This window comes from Mytilus californianus, unplaced genomic scaffold (genome assembly GCF_021869535.1).
Source record: "Mytilus californianus isolate M0D057914Y unplaced genomic scaffold, xbMytCali1.0.p SCAF_7, whole genome shotgun sequence".
NCBI lineage: Eukaryota > Metazoa > Mollusca > Bivalvia > Mytilida > Mytilidae > Mytilus > Mytilus californianus.
In genome coordinates this window covers 112,756,418-112,777,998 of record NW_026262723.1, presented here as the reverse complement: position 1 = coordinate 112,777,998, position 21,581 = coordinate 112,756,418, and the positions used below count along the sequence as shown (strand labels likewise).

Sequence of the window (21,581 nt, the reverse complement as noted above, 5' to 3'; positions counted from 1 at the left end):
TGAAGGATCCGCGTGTGCTTGTTTTCGAGATATCAGCCATTGAAAAATAGGCGGGAAACAATTCTCTCTAGACTTTTCATACATATAACATTGGCAGCCTTTTTCTTTCAAAAAATAACAAGGATTTTATAGGTTAAGTTTAAACATATTTTATTGTCTAAATATACAATAGGATTGGATACAAGTTATAAGAACTTATCTCCTCCAAATAAGTTACTGTACAATATACAAAATATCAAGATGACAGCAATTATATAATTCAGTACAATATGAAAAATATATACACTAAATATGTTATGTTTAAACAGTAGCAGTTGGATACGAGTACACTTTAAGATACAGTAATATTAATCAAAAAATCGTTTTGTATGGAGTATATAAAATAAAAAAACATTTTAACAAAAAAAAAAATTTTGAATGTTCAATGTTGAAAACGAATGTTGAATGTTAAAAATCGAATATTGAAAACGAATGTTGAATGTTAAAAACGAATGTTGAATGGTTAAAACGAATGGTGAATGTTGAAAAATAATGTTGAATGTTGAAAACGAATGTTGAAAGTTGAAAATCGCATGTTGAAAACGAATGTTGAAAACGAATGTTGAATGTTAAAAAGGAATGTTGAATGTTGAAAACGAATGTTGAATGTTGAAAACGAATGTTGAATGCTGAAAATGGAATGTTGAAAACGAATGTTGAATGTTAAAAACGAATGTTGAATGTTGAAAACGAATGTTGAATGTTGAAAACGAATGTTGAATGTTGAAAATGGAATGTTGAAAACGAATGTTGAATGGTGAAAACGAATATTGAAAGTTTGAAATCGAATGTTGAAACTAATGTTGAATGTTGAAAACGATGTCGACTGTTGAAAACGAATGCTGAATGCTGAAAATCGAAAATTGAAAACGAATGTTGAAAACGAATGTTGAATGTTGAAAACGAATGTTGAAAACGAATGTTGAAAACGAATGTTGAATGTTGAAAACGAATGTTGAATATGGAATGTTGAATACGAATGTTGAATGTTGAAAACGAATGTTGAATGTTGAAAACGAATGTTGAATGTTGAAAATGGAATTATGAAAACTAATGTTGAATGTTGAAAACGAATGTTGAATGTTGAAAACGAATGTTGAATGTTAAAAATCGTTTGTTGAAAACGAATGTTGAATGTTGTACACGAATTTTGCAAACGAATGTTGAATGTTGAAAATCGAATGTTGAATGTTGAACAAGTTCACCAATAGATGTTATGACTTTGGTACATAAAGATTATTGTCAAAGGTTTTTGAACAGTTATATACATTCCTAGATGAGGACGGATCAAGAATGGATAAGTAGGTGTGGATTCATGTAATGTCCACAACTCAAAACATTATACATCAATATAAACTGATAATAACAATTCTGATATTTGATGCAAGCAGATTCTTTTTCTTATTAACTTTCGTGGGTTTAAAAAAAAGCAAAACTAATGAAATTGAGAATTTCTAATGACTCTATACTATACAGACTTAACATGCAAAAAATTAAATATGAATAAAATTGAGAATGAAAATGGGGAATATGTTAAAGAGACAGCAACCCGACCAAAGAGCAGAAAACAGCCGAAGACCACCAATGGATATACTATTTACCCCAAACATCTGTTACTTTTATTTAATTGATAACTCAATTTGTATGAGATACTGAAATTTAGACACAATCGCTGTAAACTGATCAAACGTTTGAATAAATTTAGTCTAAAAGGTTATGAGTTTAACACTGTAATACGATCTTTGACTATCGCGTCAGTAATAATTGCATTGATTTTGTAATTTCTATTAAATATGAATTCCTATACCGTAATGAACAATTACAGTCAGACATTCTGTCGATATTTATATTTTGGCACTGCAGATGGTCATATTTCTCAGACTGTTTATGACTACACTTAATTCATTGGATATGTTTTGATTCATATTGCACTTTGAACACATTATTTATTTATTGGTTGTGACATGCTTTGAACTAGTTTTCAATAATAACTCTCAATTGGTACATTTTTCATTTTTGTTAGTATTTGTTGTGCTTTATTTCGATCTCAGAAATTAGGTATATTAATTGACTTTTGCAGTTTGTTCCTTCTGTTGTTCTGTTACATCACTGTTGAGATTAATAGCTTGCAAACGAGTGTGAATACAACACATTTTGTATGTTCCAGTCCCAAGTCCCAAGCTTATTATTCAGAGGTTGCCGTTGGTTTCTGTCTATCATTTGTTTTGTTTTTTTAATTTTGTTTTGTACATTAATCGGTTGAATTGTTTTGTTTTTTTTACATTTTTGCAAGCCTGGACTCATTATACAATGTAGCTTACTATACGGCATATATTTTGCTCATTTTTGAAAGCCGTACGATGACCTATGATTTTCAAATCTTTGCCTTTTTATGTCAGCTGGATATTTGTCTCATTGACCATCATACAACCTCATATCTTTAAATAAGAGTTTAACCAATGCCAACACAAAAGTGTTACTAAATGTCAGTAGAAACATACCAAATACAATCATATGCATATGTCATTATCACCAATACTTTTAAATCTTCTTTTGAATAGTTAGAAATAGTAAAAGATAATTATAGGTTCCATAACGACTGCGATTTAGATATCACTTGAAATCAACTCGAGTTACCTAATTTCAATGTAATTATTATATTCTTAATCATATTTATATCAAGAGTTGATATCAAGTGGCATTCAATTATCACGAGTTTTTTTAAAAAATATTTCTGTTATGGTCAACACTCTAATTACGTTAGAACTAAAACTTCCGCGAATTGTTGATCATGTCAATTTCACTAACCAGTATGACGTCATATGTCCTGTTCCGGCGTCAAACTTTAACATCATACATCTCAAAACGTTGTGTACGCTTCAGAATGTATAGCATTTGACAAAAAGAAGATTTTCAGGTGAAAATTGTTTGTTTTTTATTATAATTGAAAAATATCACACTTGCTCGTTGCCATGGACGACAGGTACCTCGTCTTAATATTTGAAAGTCATCACTGACCTATCGAATAGCCAATGAAAATGTCGTGTTATCGTCTTATGATGCTGTATAAGCCATTCATATTACGCAGTTTTCGTATCACTTTTTGTATCACACTACGTGCAGTGTGATACGAAAAATGTATCATCAAACAATAAATATATAACAGACCACAAACATAAGAGACTAGTCTTTGTTCAGTACGTACATTCCATACAATCATGTGGAAGAAATTTTGCTGTTTTTCTTTTTGAGAATGTTGTGTTTGAAGATCTAATAGTTCAAAACAGAATAAAACCACGTTGTACATAAAGTTGTCAGGGTCATCATTGATTTTCAATGTCAATACCAAAGTCTATTTGAACAAAAGACATTAGGAAAAACCTTACAAAACCCCAATAGAAAGGTTATTGAATAGGGACAGGTACATTAACATGATGTGGGATTACAGTTATTTTGTGAGCATTCAACACTTACTTTCATATCGGTCAGTTAAATAACGAAAAGAATAGAGGAAATCCACAAAAGACATCAGTACATTAAAATCAAGCTGACAAAATAATATGGACACAACAAGTAAAAACCTTTAAAGGAAAATCATGAATAACAGTAACTTTCAAGGTAACTGAAGAGGTGCTCGAAACACGTTATTTGTTGTTCTTGTTTAACATTAAATATCGGCTACCTTAACTCCAAATAGATTTCATATTGAGTAATATAATATTGTTCATCAACAGTGTTGGTATGCCAAATTATTACGATTTACGGAATATATGGGGCGTTAAATAATACAAAATTTCAAAATTGCATTCGAACATTGCAGTGTCTCATCATAGGTAAAAGACCAGGACAGTTTTTCCTTTTGTTCTTAATGTAAACAATTTTTGTTGTGAAAATGATAACATAAACATACAATATGAACGATTTATAAGGATTGGAAAACAATCGAGCTTTCACTTTAACACATTTCTTTTCTTTCGTTGTTGTCACTATCTCTATATCTGCGACTTATGAGTATCGATATGTCTTCTGTGTCTTTTTATCATGTTGGTATTGTGCAACAGCCATTAGTTGTGTCGTCTATCTCATTCTCATGTCTCGAATGAAAATTTAATACTTATATAATATTAAAAAGAGGGAGATGTGGTATGATTGCCAATGAGACAACTCTCCAAAAAGACCAAATGACACAGAAATTAACAACTGTAGGTCACCGTACGGCCTTCAACAATGAGCAAAGCCCATACCGCATAGTCAGCTATAAAAGGCCCAAAATCAATATTAATACAAATAAAAACAATATTCAATGATCTAATTACAGTGTTGAATTAGTAACCTTTTAGAATAAGTTTATTTAAAGGATCGATAAGTTTACCAGGATCGTTTCTAAATTTCCGGGCACGGTAAACAACATTTCCGTAAAAATGAGGATGTGCTATCCCGTTTGAAATAAGTTTTCTACAGGTACAACCAAACTTCAAAACCAAATCTTTATATCTTTGGAAGAATTTAGTAAGGGTTTTAAGTAATTTGTGGTAACGAAATTCCTGGCTTAATAATTCACCTGTAATACATAGATTACGTTCGTTAAGATAAAAAAACGTCACAACAGACACGGGCATAGCGAACGAGTTGTGAAATATAAACACCGTAAGATGGTGCCAAAGGAACATCACCATCCAAAAAGGGAAAATTAACAATATATAAGTTGGTACGTCTCAAAAATGGCAAAGGTGAATTCTATGCTACGTACATTTCATCCTGATCACTTTGATCTAGTTCAGCTATTACCTACAGCCTTTCACTGTGAAATATTATAGTACATATCAATAGTTTATGAAATTCCTATAATTGAGCGTCGGAAAAACTTTAGCATAATAATGCTCGGTGATTAATTACCTACAATTAACATATTTGGTTCCACAGACAGATGTTCTATGGAGAATATTGCATTCCGTATCATTTGTATTTGTGTGTTCTCATCATAACTGTTACATTGATCAGAACAGAGTAGATTTGATTACAAAACTACCAAAAATATATTTGTATAATGCCATCTTATATTAGATACTAACCGGCCAAAGCATTTGAGGTTTTGTTACGATTTCGATAAACAACCTGTCATGATCAACACCCTTTCTCATTTAACGTTCAGGGAGTCTTATCCTCGTAATTAGTATATAAAGGAGAATGAAAATTGTAGAACAGGGCATCTTTCTTTTATTGGGATATGATATGACCTACAATTTTAAATTATAGAAAGAAGTATTTATATTTCAATTAAATATTGTACTTTTTTTAGCAAGTGCAAGGGCATTCAGTAACTTGCTAAATGCTTAAAAAATGTTGAGGTTTTAAGGATCGGAGTCATATGATACATAAATACAAGTCCCTGTAAAACAGCCCATAGCTTAGAGAATTTATTAGAAAAGAAATACTTCTCCTGAAATATGTAAGCGAGATTATCTGTTATCTAGAGGTCATTTAAATGAAAACAGATCACCGTTTATGTGATAAAATGTGTCTATTGAAATATTTAACATACATGATGAATGCATACTGCATTTGTATTGTGATTGTGTATAATACTTCAAAATACTATAATATAATGTGGTATAATTCTAATCGAAATATTGTTGACTCCATAAGACATTCCAGGCGGAATGCCAATTCACAATGAAATCTGAAAAAAATGCTAGTGTAAATTTAGACGACATTAGTTTAGCGCTGTTAAAATCTCGAAAATCATTAAGGAAGAGACAAATCAAGTAAACAAACAAAAACTGATGGAATCATGTGAACTCCAAAATCATTAAAATTTTTATTCTAAATAAGACACACAAAAACTTTATGAACAGCTTATATAAAGGATTATTGATGACATTCGTCAATAAAGTTCACCACACCAAAACATAAGTTAAAAGATTTGAACATACGATTGTTTATGATTCTTGGGTTATTAGAAAAATTAGTAGTAGTTGGTTTAGTTTGAACAGGCTCTCTTACAACCGTTTTAGTAATATAGTAATGATATATAACAATACAAAATTGATTTGTTAAATTTGGAGCAGGAGTGAAATAGTAAAGGAGCTACTAAATACAATATACTTTTATCCCCTTATTCAATTCAAAACGAATAATGTTATTTTACTATGACATTATATGGATCGTATCAAATCAACAACATACAGTTAGTAATATTTGTTACCCTTTCAACTACTTAACCTGCTACCAAAAGTTACTGAAACATTCTCATATTAGTAACCAAATAATTTCACTAAGCACCTCTTATGTTGTTTCTATCACAGTCAGTTTTGTTTATGGTTTCTTTTGCAAATCACAGATTGCTAGGGTATTATTTATTGAGCGACGATTTTAGTAGCAATACCTGAAGTAATTTTAATTCTTATATTGAATATATTCATTTATCTTTCTATCGCTAAATTTCCCATTACATACGACATAAACACTGATATAAAAACTAACGGAAGTCAATCACAGTAGATAGTTTGCCAATCAACCTCAGCTATAAAATTTGTCTGCTTCTAGACAGTGAGATATATATCTTCACATAAAATTAGACAAAATAAAGTATAAATAAAGGCAACAGTAGTAAACCGGTGTTCAAAAGTCATGATTGAGAGAAAACAAATCCGGGTTACAAACTAAAACCGAGGGAAACACATCAACTATAAGAGGAAATAAAAGGAACAACAGGACCTCTGAAGTGCAACAAAAACAAACGCCAACATACATAAAACGAACTTTTTGATAACAACTGCCATATTCTTGACTTGGTACAGGACATTTTTAGAAAAAATGGTGGCTTGTACCTGATTTTATGGCTAGCCAAACCTCCCGCTTTCAATGACAATGTTAAAACATATCTCTAAAATGACAACGTTACGTGACAGAAATACAGCACAAACACACACAAGAAGACTCACCTCAGAGAAACGCACAAACAAATGATAAAATAGTCGGCATAACATGCAAACCACAGAACAACAACGAACATCTTCCATCAACGATAGACACCACAAACAGTGACACACTTACTTACGTAAAGAACATGCAATCTCGAACGCAATACAATTATTTTCACAAAACCAGTCAAAACAATTTTCATGACATTGATGTAATTGAAAGGCAATTGTATGATTATTTGGATTACAAACGATAAGACATAACACATTATCCAACCGAAACTATAACAGAAACATCAAAAATAAATACATGAATGTTGGATGTACAAAATACCGAGACACGTCGTATAGCAATGCAAATTCACACTCGGTATAACAGTCATATTCGGGAATAAGTCACGTATGTACTAAGCAGACAGACGACATAGATGTTAAACCACAGTCTAAAACGTGGTAAAGATGTCATTAGTTAGTTTAGACGCAGACCCATCGAATAGATCAACCAATTCGTGATAGTGTCCATAAAATATATAGATGTATATGAAGTCATTATAGTGTGAACATGTATGAGCATAACGTATCAATTGATATATGTAGACACCATACGATGGAGCAGAGGGTATGTTACTGTTGAGAAATGGGAAATTGATAATTGTGAAGTTGGAATCATCCCGTTTGTCATAGATTTTTGTATGAAGTCGTCCATCTGTGTCAATATTGAGGAAAAGATCAAGGTATGAAGCAGTCCTTCTTGTATCAGTAGTATCCTTAATTTCAAGTTCACTGGGATATATGAGATGCAATTACTGACTGAAATATGGGTTATTCAGTGATAGGACATCATCAATATATCTAAAAGTAAAATTAAAGAATTTTGCAAGGTGCTTTTTCTTTTTTCTTTTTTTAGAAAGTTCTGAATGAATTCTGCTTCATACGAGTACAAAACAAGTCGGCCAGACACAATAGATTTGTACAAAAAATTTTGTTCTCCAAGGTAGATTTAAAAAAAGGGGAAATCCATAATGATTGACAAAATCAAACATAAAACTTTATCAACCAACGGAACAAAATAAAACTACTGTCATATTCCTGACTTAGTACTGGCATTTCCAGAGGAAAATGGTGGTTTAAACCTGATTTTATAGCTAGCTAAAGCTCCCACTTGTATTACAGTATTACGTATGATCAACTCAAACAGACATAATTGGTTAATGTGACAAGAAAAACAACATGTAAGATAGTTCCAAAATAAGATATGCATAATTGATGTGTATGTGTTTCATATGTAATTATATCTCGTATCTTTGAAATACTGTTCGTTTTAACGAATTGTTTTTAAACTGATTAACGTGCTATTTGTTTTGGGGTCAATCAAGTATTTTGCTTTGTATTTATAATTGCAATTATGATTTAAAATAAAATAAATCACTCTTAAACATTTAAGATATTTGTGACAAAAAGAAAAATATATTGAAATATTTCCGGTGTGTGCATATTGACAAAAGTAGAGCTGATTGTTATATAGTTTCTATTAAAAATCGCGATCGATCTAACTGCAGTTAAAATGTGAGCAATAAATATCTAAATCTCAATTATCGTCAATGAGACATAAACACATTGAAACGTAAGTGATTTAAATGGCTGTTTTGCTATTTCATTTTGCTTAAAGGTTATTTACAAGAAAAATATCCAAAACGATTATCATTTAATAAAAAGTTAAAAGACAAAATAGATTTGTACAAAATGAAGTCCGAATAAAATTTGGTTGCCCAAATAAATGTGAAAACAGAGGATCAACAACCAAACCCCGAATATATAAAAAAATACCATTTTAACTTTTAGTAATGAAAATCAAACTACTAATGTCGAATACTATAGACCAAAAAAAAAAAATATCTGCGTAAGGTTTGTCTGTTTAAAAACTGATATCAATCATCAATCTTTAAATGATAACGAAATAAATACAAATATGGAAATTATGTGTAAACTTTTAATTTTGTGACAGTTGCTATAATTAAGTAGGAACTGTCTAACTTTCGAGAATAGGTGACTAACAGCTTGTTGTTGTTGTTTTCGAAATGCTGAATGTTATCTGTGTAGCTTTTGTGGACGATTTGTCAGTTCTATCTTTTTGGCAATACTGCTATTTGTCTGTGTACGACATGGTATTTGATTGCCACCTTGGAATATTCCGTTTTTATGCTTTTGTTTTAATTGTAAAACTAAGTTTGAAAAGCTGAATGCAAACTTAGAAAGATGTCGGATAATAAAAATCAACATTCGTATCTTTTTTCAAGACTTACTTCCAGTTACACCTTATTTTGTTCAGTTGTTTAAAGTGTTTCCTGTACTGTCCATAATTTTGCTTTCTTTTGTGTACATTTTTTCAGTTCTCCCAACGAGATAAAAAGGGAGTCTGAGATTTTAAAATGTTCATGTTTCTGTAAGGAAGATAGCCATTGGTTTCCTAATGTTATAAATACGTCAGATTCGCGTTTCGTTTACATAAGACTCACCAGGAACGCTCGAATCTAAATAGTTTAAAAGGCCAAATAAAGTTAAAGAGCATTGAGGACTAAAATTTCAGAAAAAGGTTTTCTCAAATACAGCTAAGGTAATCTTTTCCTGGGGTTATATGATGTTATCAGTCGTTAGTGAATTTCGTTTGAGGGCAAATTGTGAACTTGCACAATTTACAACTTAACATACTATATTACTTCTGCCTTAAACGACGTGCAAATGCTGACCTCTCTCTGTCATTTGGTGTTATGTTTCATTGGATTGCTATTCCAATTACATAAAATAAATAACACTTATGTTACAAAAAATGTTATGTTATGTAACTGCATGTGATGACTATTGGGCCTTTAATACCTTCCGAAACTTCAAGAACAAGTGTTTGTAACCAGTCATTAACAAAACATGCTTTAAAAACAACAAAATAAAAACAATTCTAATACGTGAGACAGAAATGAGATCTAAACAGATCCCACAAGTGACAAACTTTTGATTTGGAATTAATTAATCATGAAGGTGAAAACCATTGAAAACAAACTGTTTCAAAAAATTGTGCCAAATTTTTTCATGAACTAAATGTGCAAATATGATATTCAGTTCACTAACCAATATCATTTTTTTAAAATTTCGAAACGTTTGATAAAGATCAAAATTGGATGATATTTGCAACATAATGTTTCCTTTATTTGTAACTTTTTTATTTCAATACTTTAATTGTTTAATGATCAATTGCACTAGAGAGCTATTGGTTCGCCTGAAAATTCAATATTCATTTAAAAATTGAATGTGAAGTGAATTTAAATATTCAAAGCATACGACTTACCATCCTTGATATATAAAGTGAGAACAGAAATATTTGAGTTTCAGTATTAGCTTTATCTGGAACATAGTTAAAGATTTAAAATGAGGATAATCATTTTACTGCTGTATATTCTGACAGGTGAGTTTGTTTTATTATCACTTGGACATTAAATAAGAGTACAACACTGGCGAATTAATACCTTTGATATTCGGTTAATTAGACAAAAAATGAATAATTTATTTTCGAAAGTATAATTGGCAAGTGCATCAAGTTTGCAACAATATTAAGGTTTTAAAAACTTAGATATGAAAAAAATCCTCTAAAATAAGTAAAAATTTAAGGAAAAAAATTGAAAATAATTGAAACTATTTCTTTGAAATTTCAAATTAAAAAAACATATACATAAACTTTGATAACTTTTTTTCATACATTTACATATGTATGTACAAGCCCTACAAAAGCTGTCCTATTTAGAAATTACAAATAACTTCAACAGTTTAAACTATTTTTGTTAAAATAGTTAACACTTATCTCAGTACTGTTTCTGCATTATGGATTTCCAAGGCGATCCTCTTGATTTGCTCAATAGTTACTTCAGAGAAAGACGTTCGCATTGCTGTAATGCTACTCTGTTTATATCTAAATGTGACAACTCAAAAGTTGCATAAATTACGTAACAACTGTTCTAGTCGGAAAACTGACAGCATTACAAAAAGAAAACATGTTGACTATTTAGATCTTTGATATCTGGCAAAAATTAATGAATTTTTTGGTTTTCATAATTTTTTATCTTTTTTCCTAATTTTGCAACTGTTTTCATTCAAGCGCAGAAGGTGTGATTGGTATGAATTAAATCGTCGTCTGGTGTATAAAGTTATGAGTTGTATATCTGTTTTGCGATTCTTTAATCGACGTGTCAGTGCCACAACTTTCATCGTAAGTTTAATTCTCGATGGAACACCAGCAAATTAGTCAGAGCTTCCATGCTGGCATAGAACTCCATTAAAAGAGGGACGAAAGATACCAGAGGGACAGTCAAACTCATAGATCAAAAACAAACTGACAACGCCATGGCCAAAAATAAAAAGACAAACAGAAAAATAATAGTACAGATGACACAACATAGAAAAACTAAAGACTTAGCAACACGAACCCCACCAAAAACTGGGGGTGATCTATAGTAAATTAGTAAATTAGTCAGAGCTCCACAAAACGAAATCCATTAATAAAAAAAAAAAACACACACACACACACTAAATCCGCCCCATTTTTATTCCCATTGACAGCGAAATTTGAATTAAATTTCATCTATAATTTACAATGAAATGAATAGTTCATCAGCTTAACACACTATATGTATGTACGTCTCAATCAAAATTGTCTATGCTTGCAGTAGATTGTTGAAATCACGAATATATACTGTACATCTATCTTTTTCTTTCCACAATAAATTAATCATCATGCCTCTGGGTCCTATAGGTAACATGCATAGTCGCATTTGTCATCCTCGCTTATGATTATTCCGTTTGGGTTATTTTGGGAGGAAAACAAAAATAAAGACGTCCGGATATTGTTTCCGTCATTGGACGGACTTTTTAGTCATAGACAAGCCTTCCGTTAAGAACTGTTTATAATTACACAGATTTTTGATAAATTTACAAATAACCCTTAATTATTAACTTGATTATATACAATGTTTTGTGTACCTGAGCAACAGGAACCGGTATCAAACATTCTTTCGGTCCAATGTCTTGGGACCCCTGGAACCGGTATATTTTAAGAAATAATTCATGCAAGCCATAGATTTGTTGAAAATTTTCACATGGCCTGGGTGTTTATATTGGAATTTTATCCCGAGCGTAAGCAAGGGATAAAATTAACGAATATAACGACCCATGTCATGTAAAGAGAAAACAAATCTATGGAATGCATGAATTAATTGGATTCTAATATTGTAAAGTTTCCCACTGAAAACTTTGACGCCATTTCAGTAAAATATGGCGTTTTTGTGCACAAATCTCATTGTGACGTCGTCAATTTATAGTGGTTGTGGTTTATTGGGTTTTTATTATGGATCTATTTATATGACGTAACAAGCACCCCATATTAGAGTTAATTTGCTTTCTTAAAAGTCAACACCTTATTAAGTCCGATGCCATTTCCAGATTTCAGTAAAATTTGACGGTTTTGTGCATAAATCCCATTTCTTTTAATCTGGTGAAAAATAAAAATGTTATATAGACATCCGTTCATGTTAAAGATACCTTTCCTGAAATTTCCAGTCAAAAAATCTTTTAACAAAAATTCATCCTACAACAGTTTACATACTTTCAATCACGCTCTAAATGTCCGTGATTTCGCGGTTGTGTTTTAGTGTAATTTATAAGATGTGACAAACAACAATATATACAAATAAACGATACTTGTTTATAAAATGTAAGTGTTAGTACACCATTATCAAACTGATGAACGCATTGGTTTGGTGCCTTGAAAAGTACTTAATTTGAATTTTTTTTAATTGTTTTTAAACGTAAATAAACTGACACATAACACTTTAAGCTATAGGAAATTTGTATAATCACTCGATAAAACACGGACGCACTCGAAAAAACATGGACTGCTCTCGAAAAAAACATGGACATATAGAAATGAATTTAGTCTCAAAATGTCGTTTTCAATGCAATAACAAGAATTTTTGTAAAGTGTTTGCATTGGTATGTGTATAAAATGGCTTTATTCTGTATTTTGGAATAAAAGCATTGTAAGGCTAAATTTAACTTTTTTAACGAAAAATAATATCGGATTGATAATATCTTTTTATCTCAAATAGTAACATATCATATATAACCTTGTATATTAAATTCAAGCTTCTATATCACGTCTTTTTCAAAGAGGAAGTCTGTTTATTTACATTTTTTTACATATTCACTCGAAAAAAAGGTGGTCACACTCCAAAAAAACCAATCAAATCACTCAAAAAACCACGATCTTAGCCGGACACTATACATACCATGTTTTTCCTTTCCTCCATTTTTTTCTTAACATTGTTTGTCGGTATTTCTTCTACGTAAGAGCGTTGATTATTTCTTTAGTTTTTCTTTGCCTTAAATTTAAGGAAAAAGGTCTTATCAAGTCTAAGCGATTCATATAACTTTATTTTATTTTATTTTATTTGATAGCGTTTTATTTAGTCCTAGTCAAGTCTAGTTCAGAAAATGCCTGTACCAAGTCAGGAACATGACAATTGTTATCCATTCGTTTGACGTGTTTGAGCTTTTGATTTTGCCATTTGCTTAGGGACCTTTCCGTTTAGAATTTCCTCGGAACTCGGCATTTTTGTTATTTCACTTTTTTCAGCTTATTTTCGTTATAAAGATAATGATATTTGAGACAAATATTTACCGGTATCCAAATGACGTCGGTGTCAGAAGCTATAGGTAACTGTTCGTCCTTTAATATGAACACAACCCATAATGTTAAGTAAGATAATAGCCTGATTTAAAGCAAAATAATTAACAAAATATATTCAGTCTATTTATTTAAAACTGTATTAACTTTTGTAATTTCTTATAATTTTACAATAGTTGCTCTCCTAATACCTTTCCAATTTATCAACAGATGTTTTCCCGATTTTTTTACGTTAAATTTTAATAATTAACAATTAGGCGCCTAAATTTTGTCAAGGTATTTGCCTAACAAGTCAGTAATTGTAAATAATTATAAGACAGAAGATGAGATATGATTGCAAATGAGACAACTCTTCACAAGAGACCAAATGACACACAAATTAACAACTATATGTCACCGTAAGGCCTTCAACAATGCGCGCCTATACTGCATAGTCAGCTGAAAAAGGCACCGAAATGACAAATGTAAAACAATTCAATCCAGAAAACTAACGGCCTAACTTATGTACAAAAGAAATGAACGAAAAACAAATATATTACACAGCAACAAATGACATTAAGCATTTGTCATTCGTTGTTGCCTGCCTTAATTGTGTTTTGGTAGTTACTTTAATCATAAACTAAGCAAATGTTTTTTTTTCATCTCCAATTGTTTCACATTTTTCATGCCAGCTTCTTTAATAACTTACAAAACAGTTTGTTTAAACTTGATGTCAAATTTGAGTATTGGGGGAAATCATACGAATATTACTGATTGCAAAGACGAAATGCTAAGCAACATGATACAGTTTCATCTTAGCATAACCTAAATGAAGTTATACATTTATACGGAGTATATATCTCCCAGTTGATACAATTTTCCAGGGCTTATAAAAAAGAAGATGTGGTACGATTGCCAATGAGACAACTCTCCACAAAAGACCAAATGTATTTCCTATCATGATTTCCTTGATAAAGGATTGCTGCTCACAAGGAAGCTATTTATTTAATCAAAAGTTCCAAGTGGTCGAGTTGAAATTATCGCTTCTTAAATTTTACGGACGCAATCACGAGTTGATTGACCGTTATGGAATATCCTTTTCACAGATGATAGCGGATATATTCTTGATGTCGTAACTACAAATGTATAATCCCGTCTGCTTTTCCCGAAAGTGACCTTCTGAATTAGACTTATTACCAGGGTTGTACTAACATGAACAACACGACGGGTGACACATGTGGAGCTGGATCTGCTTACCCTCCCGGAGCACTTGAGATTACCCCCAGTTTTTGTGCGGTTCGTGTTGCTCAGTCCTTATGTTTTTGTGTTGTGTTTTGTGTACTATTGTTTGTCTGTTGGTCTTTTTCTTTTTAGTCATTGCGTTGTCAGTTTGTTTGTCAGAATTATGAGTTTGAATGTCCCTCTGACAATTTTTACCTCTCTTTTACTTACACAAGAGTAAATTTCAACTAATATATTTTATAAAATAATGACCACGTCAATTGTTCTGCGTTGGAGAGTTATCTCATTAGCAATCATACCAGATCGTATTCTTTTATATAGATTTGACTTTACTGCACACGATTTACACCTTACACGGACATAGCGGCTGTTTCTCTAGGTTAGGCAAAGTTTCTTTAGGATCCATTATTTCACGAATAAAATTATTTTATTATAATATATATACAAAATACTATTGTTATCCTGCAATCGGAAAGGTATCGTTCAAATAAATGTTCACATAAATTTTATCAAAATACTGCCTTCTTGTTTTTTAAGGAGACGTATATACAAAAATAACTGCTCATTTTACAGTTCTTTTTATGGCCCCTTGTGCGATCCAGGTCAAAGTCACGTCGATTTTCTGTAAAATTATATGCAACTGTTTGGAATTAATATATCAAAAATTTATGAAGTACAAAAAGGCAAAATTTGTAGAAAAAAAACAATAATTGTATCACAAAAATATTTGTACTTGCTGCCAACAGGAGAAAATAATGACTAGCCTCAGTTTTAGTGCAAATTCTTAAATTCGTACAAATAAATTCTATATCATAATGTAGTATAGAAATACTGTATTTTGAAGAAATATTCCTGTTGTATATCAAATGGTCAGACATCGAAAGAAGTTGTGTCCTACTAATATCTGTATTAAAACCGTTAATAAATACGAACGAAGAGATTTTGCTGAAATAGGCTAACATTATAATTAAACAAAATTTAAGAGACATTACAGGATGAACAAAGTTTAATGATTCTTTAGAAGATGCACAATCAACATGATCAATTGTCTCTTCTGTAACATCAACCCTCGATATGTATTTAGATCGATATGTTAATATTGGAAGCAATGAATTTCTACGTACAATTCAAGTAAGTTTGCGCATGTTTGCAACTTGAAAATTCTGTCAGAACAAATATTAACATTCCACTTGTACATAAAAAGCCATTATCGTAATACAAAACATCATCCTTCAATAAACGGGTGTAATGCTGTGCATATGTATTTTAGTAGCCACAGTATATCGATGTGAAATTTCTGTCAGATGAGAACACAACGATATAAAAGCGTGTCGACTTATTAAACTTATAAACTTATAAAAATGAAATCCTTTAAATAACAATTAAGACAGTACATAAAAAGCGTAGTTTTAACGATTGAATGATTGAACAACTATAAGACTTTAATCAATCGCTTAGAGTAGATGTCTTTCCACCATTTTAAAATCCTGAATTTCCGTTAACCAAAAATAATTGTTCATAAACACATCTATTAAATTTGGATTGCTTTTGAAATATTGGATCTTTCCACATTACCCCGAAAGGACCTATTGCTTTTGTTCTGATCATTATTTTTATTTTCTTCCGCCTAATTTTTTCCTTTTCTATTTGGTTGTATCCCAAGATGCTGCTTAGATATTTGGTATATAATATCGAAAAGTTTATACGCTTTTAAAACTGACACCGCTTAACCGAATACTTTTCCATGTAAGAGTTATCTCCCAGAATACTGTTTTCTAACACTTCGCAACCGTAGAAGAAACCGACACATTTATTTTTCCAAATTGCTCGTTGTATTCTCATGATGTTTTTGTTAATTTTGACCGAAGCGGTATAGAGATTCCATATGAGAGTTATTCCCCCTTCTGTATTTGATATAAATGAAATGTATTTGTAACTGACAAACCATAAGTGATAGAGACTTTGGGTCTTTTGATTTGAAGTCCTTGGTCCATAACAAAGGAAAATAAGATCAAGGTCATAGGTCAAGGTCATGTTCTAAATTTTGATTTTGGCTTGTTATCACTTTTTTCCAGAAATTGTTTAACATATCGACAAAATATTTTTACAGAATAGTTAGTTGCGACAGGTCGTAACACATACATTTTGGTTGAAAGGTAACGTAGACATTTGATGGGAAGTTTCTCCCACTCTTATATTTCAAATTAGCCGTATGGTGATATTACTAATTTACCATATATAGTAGAGACCTAGGGTCTATTGATTTAAGGTCCTTGTTTAATGACCTTGAAATTTGAATCAAGGTCAAAGTTTGATTTGAAGTTCTTGATTTTAACCTTTGCTCTTACTTATTATTGGTTTAGGATAACGTTAGAGGGTCTTTTTCATTTGGTTACAGATATATGACCTTGAATGCCAACCGGATGTGACAATTTGTAAACCGGATGTAGCCATTTTTGCATTATTTTCATGTATAACGAAATCTTTATATCTTTGGAATCAGTGTGAAGTCAGTTCAAATGTTTCCAGAATAAGCTATGTGTAAACCGGAAGTACCTACTTATCTCCCTTATTTTTAGTAAAAGTATATGAAACCATATTTATTTCGGAATCAGCATAAATTAAGCTGTTATCTGACCCTAGAATTGACATTTTAACTAAGATTTATATTTTCCTCTCTAGATATGTCTATTTGGGGTAGAAAGACCTCAAATTGTTCTCTGAACAATTTTTTTTTAATTATATTAAGGATTGTTGTTTGTTCCTCTTGTCTTTTTTACTTGTTGGCAAAATTTTAAAATCCTATTGGAAACATGTATGTTACACCAGTAAATGTGTTTTAATCTTAAACGTTCATTCTGATTTTTATCAACATCTGAAAAGACTAAACAATATATTATTAAGTCGTGTTCAGTTTTCAGTCAATTAATGTAATACGATTAATTCTCTACTGTTAACACAATTCGCTTGCAGTCAATTAAGTACTTTCAAGACAATTCATGTCTGTTCGTCTTTTTCTTTGGTTGCCATATCGTTGTCAGTTTATTTACGACTTGTGAGTTTGAATGTCTCTTTGGTATCTTTCTCCTCTCTATTTCAGTGTGATGTTGATATGTACTATTACATAAGGGTTAAAGGGTGAAAATTCAAAACGGAAAGTCCTTTATCAAACGGCAAAATTAAAAGCTCAAACACAACAAACAGAATGGCAAACAACTGTCATATTATTGACTTGATACACGCATTTCCTTATGTAGAAAATAGAGGATTAAACCTCGTTTTATAGCTAGCTAAACCTCTCTCTTGTATGACAGTCGCGTAAAATTCCGTTATATTGACAACAATGTGCGAACAGAACAAACAAACACACATGATAGGTAAAAATGTCAAAAAAAGGTATATCAGTCAGCATTGCGTTATTATCTATAGATATAAGAAGATGTGGTATGAGTACCAATGAGACAACTCCTTAAGTCACAATTTGTAAAAATTAACCATTATAGGTCAAATATAAAAAGAAGATGTGGTATAATTGTCAATGAGACAACTCTCCACAAGAGACTAAATGACACCGAAATTAACAACTATTGCTAACCGTACGACCTTCAACAATGAGCAAAGCCCATACCGCATAGTCCTGTACAGCTATAAAAGGCCCCGAAATGACAAGTGTAAAACAATTCATACGAGAAAACTAACGGCCTAATCTATGTACAAAAAATGAACGAAAATTAAATATGTAACACATTAACAAACGACAACCACTGAGTTACAGGCTCCTGACTTGGGACATACACATACATACAGAATGTGGCGGGGTTAAACATGTTAGCTGGATCCCAACCCTCCCCTAACCTGGGACAGTGGTGTAACATTACAACATAAGAACAAACTATAAACATCAGTATAAAAAAGGCTTATCTCATCAGATGGACACAAATAGAAATACTACACAGAGTGGACGTGGCCGGGCACTTGTACATCCCAACAACAAAAAGACACAACGTACAGATATGAGAGTACTCACAGTTACTGACAACTAGTTCAAAGCCACTAACAACTAAAACAAATCATGCATCTAAGACTAAATTATCAATCAGTACACATCCAAAATCCAATGGATTTAGTGTAAAGACGTCATAAACAGTCAGAGAAAAACATGACCTTGTGCAATGCCAAGATACGGGTATCGACAGATTGTAGATCCATGAATGTGTATATGTATATAACAATACTATTTAGTTTGCTTTTAATTTACTGATAATAAAAAAAAATATTAATAACAATAAAAAAAATATTCAATGATCTAATTACAGTGTTGAATTGGTAACCTTTTAGAATACGTTTATTTAAGGATCGATAAGTTTACCAGGATCATTTCTAAATTTCCGGGCACGATAAACAACATTTCCGTAAATATGTAAATATTAGGATGTGCTATCCTGTTTGAAATAAGTTTTCTACAGGTACAACCAAACTTCAAAACCAAATCTTTATATTTATGGAAGAATTTAGTAAAGGTTTAAGTAATTTGTGGTAACGAAATCCCTGTCTTAATAATTTACCAGTAATACATAGATTACGTTCGTTAAAATCGAAAACGTCACAACAGACACAGGAATAGCGAACTAGTTGTGAAATATAAACACCGTAAGATGGTGCCAAAGGAACATCACCATCAAAAAAGGGAAAATTAACAATAGGGAACGAAAAATCAACCCTTTTGTCGTAAATTTTAGTGTGGAGGTTCCCGTGTAAAACCGAAATATCTAAATCTAAGAAAGGACAGTTATTACCGTTTAAATTTGATTTATTTAAAGTAAGATCCTTTGGGTAAATTTCGGCAGTATATTTAGAAAATTCGTGATTATTTATCGAAAAATATCATCAAGATAACGGTAAGTATTGTTGAATTTATCAATTAAATGCAAACTACGTCTTCAACACGGAGCCTTGGCTCACACCGAACAGCAATAATATATCATTATAAAAACAAACAAATATATCAAGAAAGAAAAACAAATGTTTGAACAGTAATAAATTTACCGCAGTGTATAAATCTGAAATAAACAGAAAGACTCAAAACGTCTAAATAATTTATTATTCGGTCTTTAACGAGCTGTCCATACCAAAATGACCATTTCAGATCATTATAGGTCTACTAGTTTCATTTTTGAATTGCGATTTTCTTTTTTATAAATTTGTGTTTATGAATTTACCCAAAAAAAAGACGATATTTAGTTTCCTATTCTTAATATTATTTTTTAAACGCTGATGTTCTTTCTGTATCTTGTTTTAGGAAGAAATTATCGTAGCTGTATTTTCCATAACCATTCTGAATTTCGTACTTAATATGGCCTTTTTATTTTTTTTTTATCCGAGCGTCGTTGAAAATCTTTTTTAGACGAAACGCGCGTCGGGCGTCACAATTTTCATGCTGGTATATATGATGATTTTGTTTGGTTTATACTTTTCCCGAATGATTTGTTAGGCCCGTGTAGAAAGTGATTTTTCTGTTCCAATAAATCTATGTGTAGCTTGTTATTTATTGGAACAGGTATTAGGTAAACACAAACTGGTTACTGCTGTTAAACATTAGTATTTCGTATTTGAATTTCATGACATTAAATACAATTCAAAGGGATTCATGCTTTGTTCCTTGTGCTGTGAAGACGTAGTAGAAAGTGACTCCGTGCCTGTAGTGTATGCCCTTATATTCTATAGACAGGTAGTTTTGCTTGTGAAAGACCTGCCTACATATTCAATTATATAAATGTTCTATTTCTTTTACTGTATTTCATCCCTGCTATGGTCTAACTTAGATGTTTACATCATTCTGTTTTTGACCTGTATTAGGTATGAGGACACAGTTATCGTCCTTTGATTTTCGTTTTTAAATAGAGTGCATAGTGCGGACTGTATATTACTTGCACACATTGTTTTCAGACAACTTCTGAATTATTTTCTTTATAAATATGCATATTATAGTAAGTAGGAGTGAAATTAAATGTATAAACAATTTGAAGTATGTGAAGTTTAGTTAAAGTAATAATTTTGTCTAGTTTGAAAAGATCAACAATTAGTATGTCTGAAGCTGTCAACTGTAATATAGATCCCCTTAATATAATATTGTCCTCTTTTAAGTAACAACCTACAGACATTTCTATAATTTTGATATAATCTGTCATAAAAGTAGTACACTACAAAGTTTAAATCATTTTTTTAGAGAGAACAGGTGCGATTATTCAAACTTGCGTTTTTGTACTGAAAACAAATATTCACTACTAAATAACTGTTTTAATAGACCGGTGCTTATTATATGTCTGTTTTGTTTTACTAACGTAATTCTGTCGGGCTGTTCAATATAATTTTTATAAGAATTTTTTTTAGTTTATTCATTCTGTTATTTTCATTTCGGGGCCTTTTATAGTTGACTTTTCGGTATGGGTTTTGCTCAACGTTGAAGGCCATACGATGACCCATAGTTATTACATTCTATGCCAGTTGATCTCTGATGGAGATTTGTCTTATTGGCAATCATACAACATCTTTTTTTTATAATATCTTCGATTGTTCAGTTAATACTTAAAGTCACTAAATTATCATATTTTTCCCTTCATATATAAATAATAGGAGGTGTTGGGTATACATCAATGAGACAGAAAACCAAA

The 21,581-nt window shown here is 31.2% G+C and overlaps 2 protein-coding genes across 2 annotated transcripts in view; both read left to right on the top strand.

The window, feature by feature from the left end:
- The window catches only part of LOC127708016 (polycystin-2-like), a 109,184-nt gene that overhangs the window by 26,993 nt on the left and 60,610 nt on the right, over positions 1-21,581 (top strand). The window lies entirely within an intron of this gene.
- The window catches only part of LOC127708012 (uncharacterized), a 63,862-nt gene continuing 52,637 nt past the window's right edge, over positions 10,357-21,581 (top strand). The window contains exon 1 of the mRNA XM_052212803.1: positions 10,357-10,419. Coding sequence (XP_052068763.1) covers positions 10,383-10,419 — 37 coding nt within the window. The 5' untranslated portion in view covers positions 10,357-10,382. The remainder of the gene's footprint in view (positions 10,420-21,581) is intronic.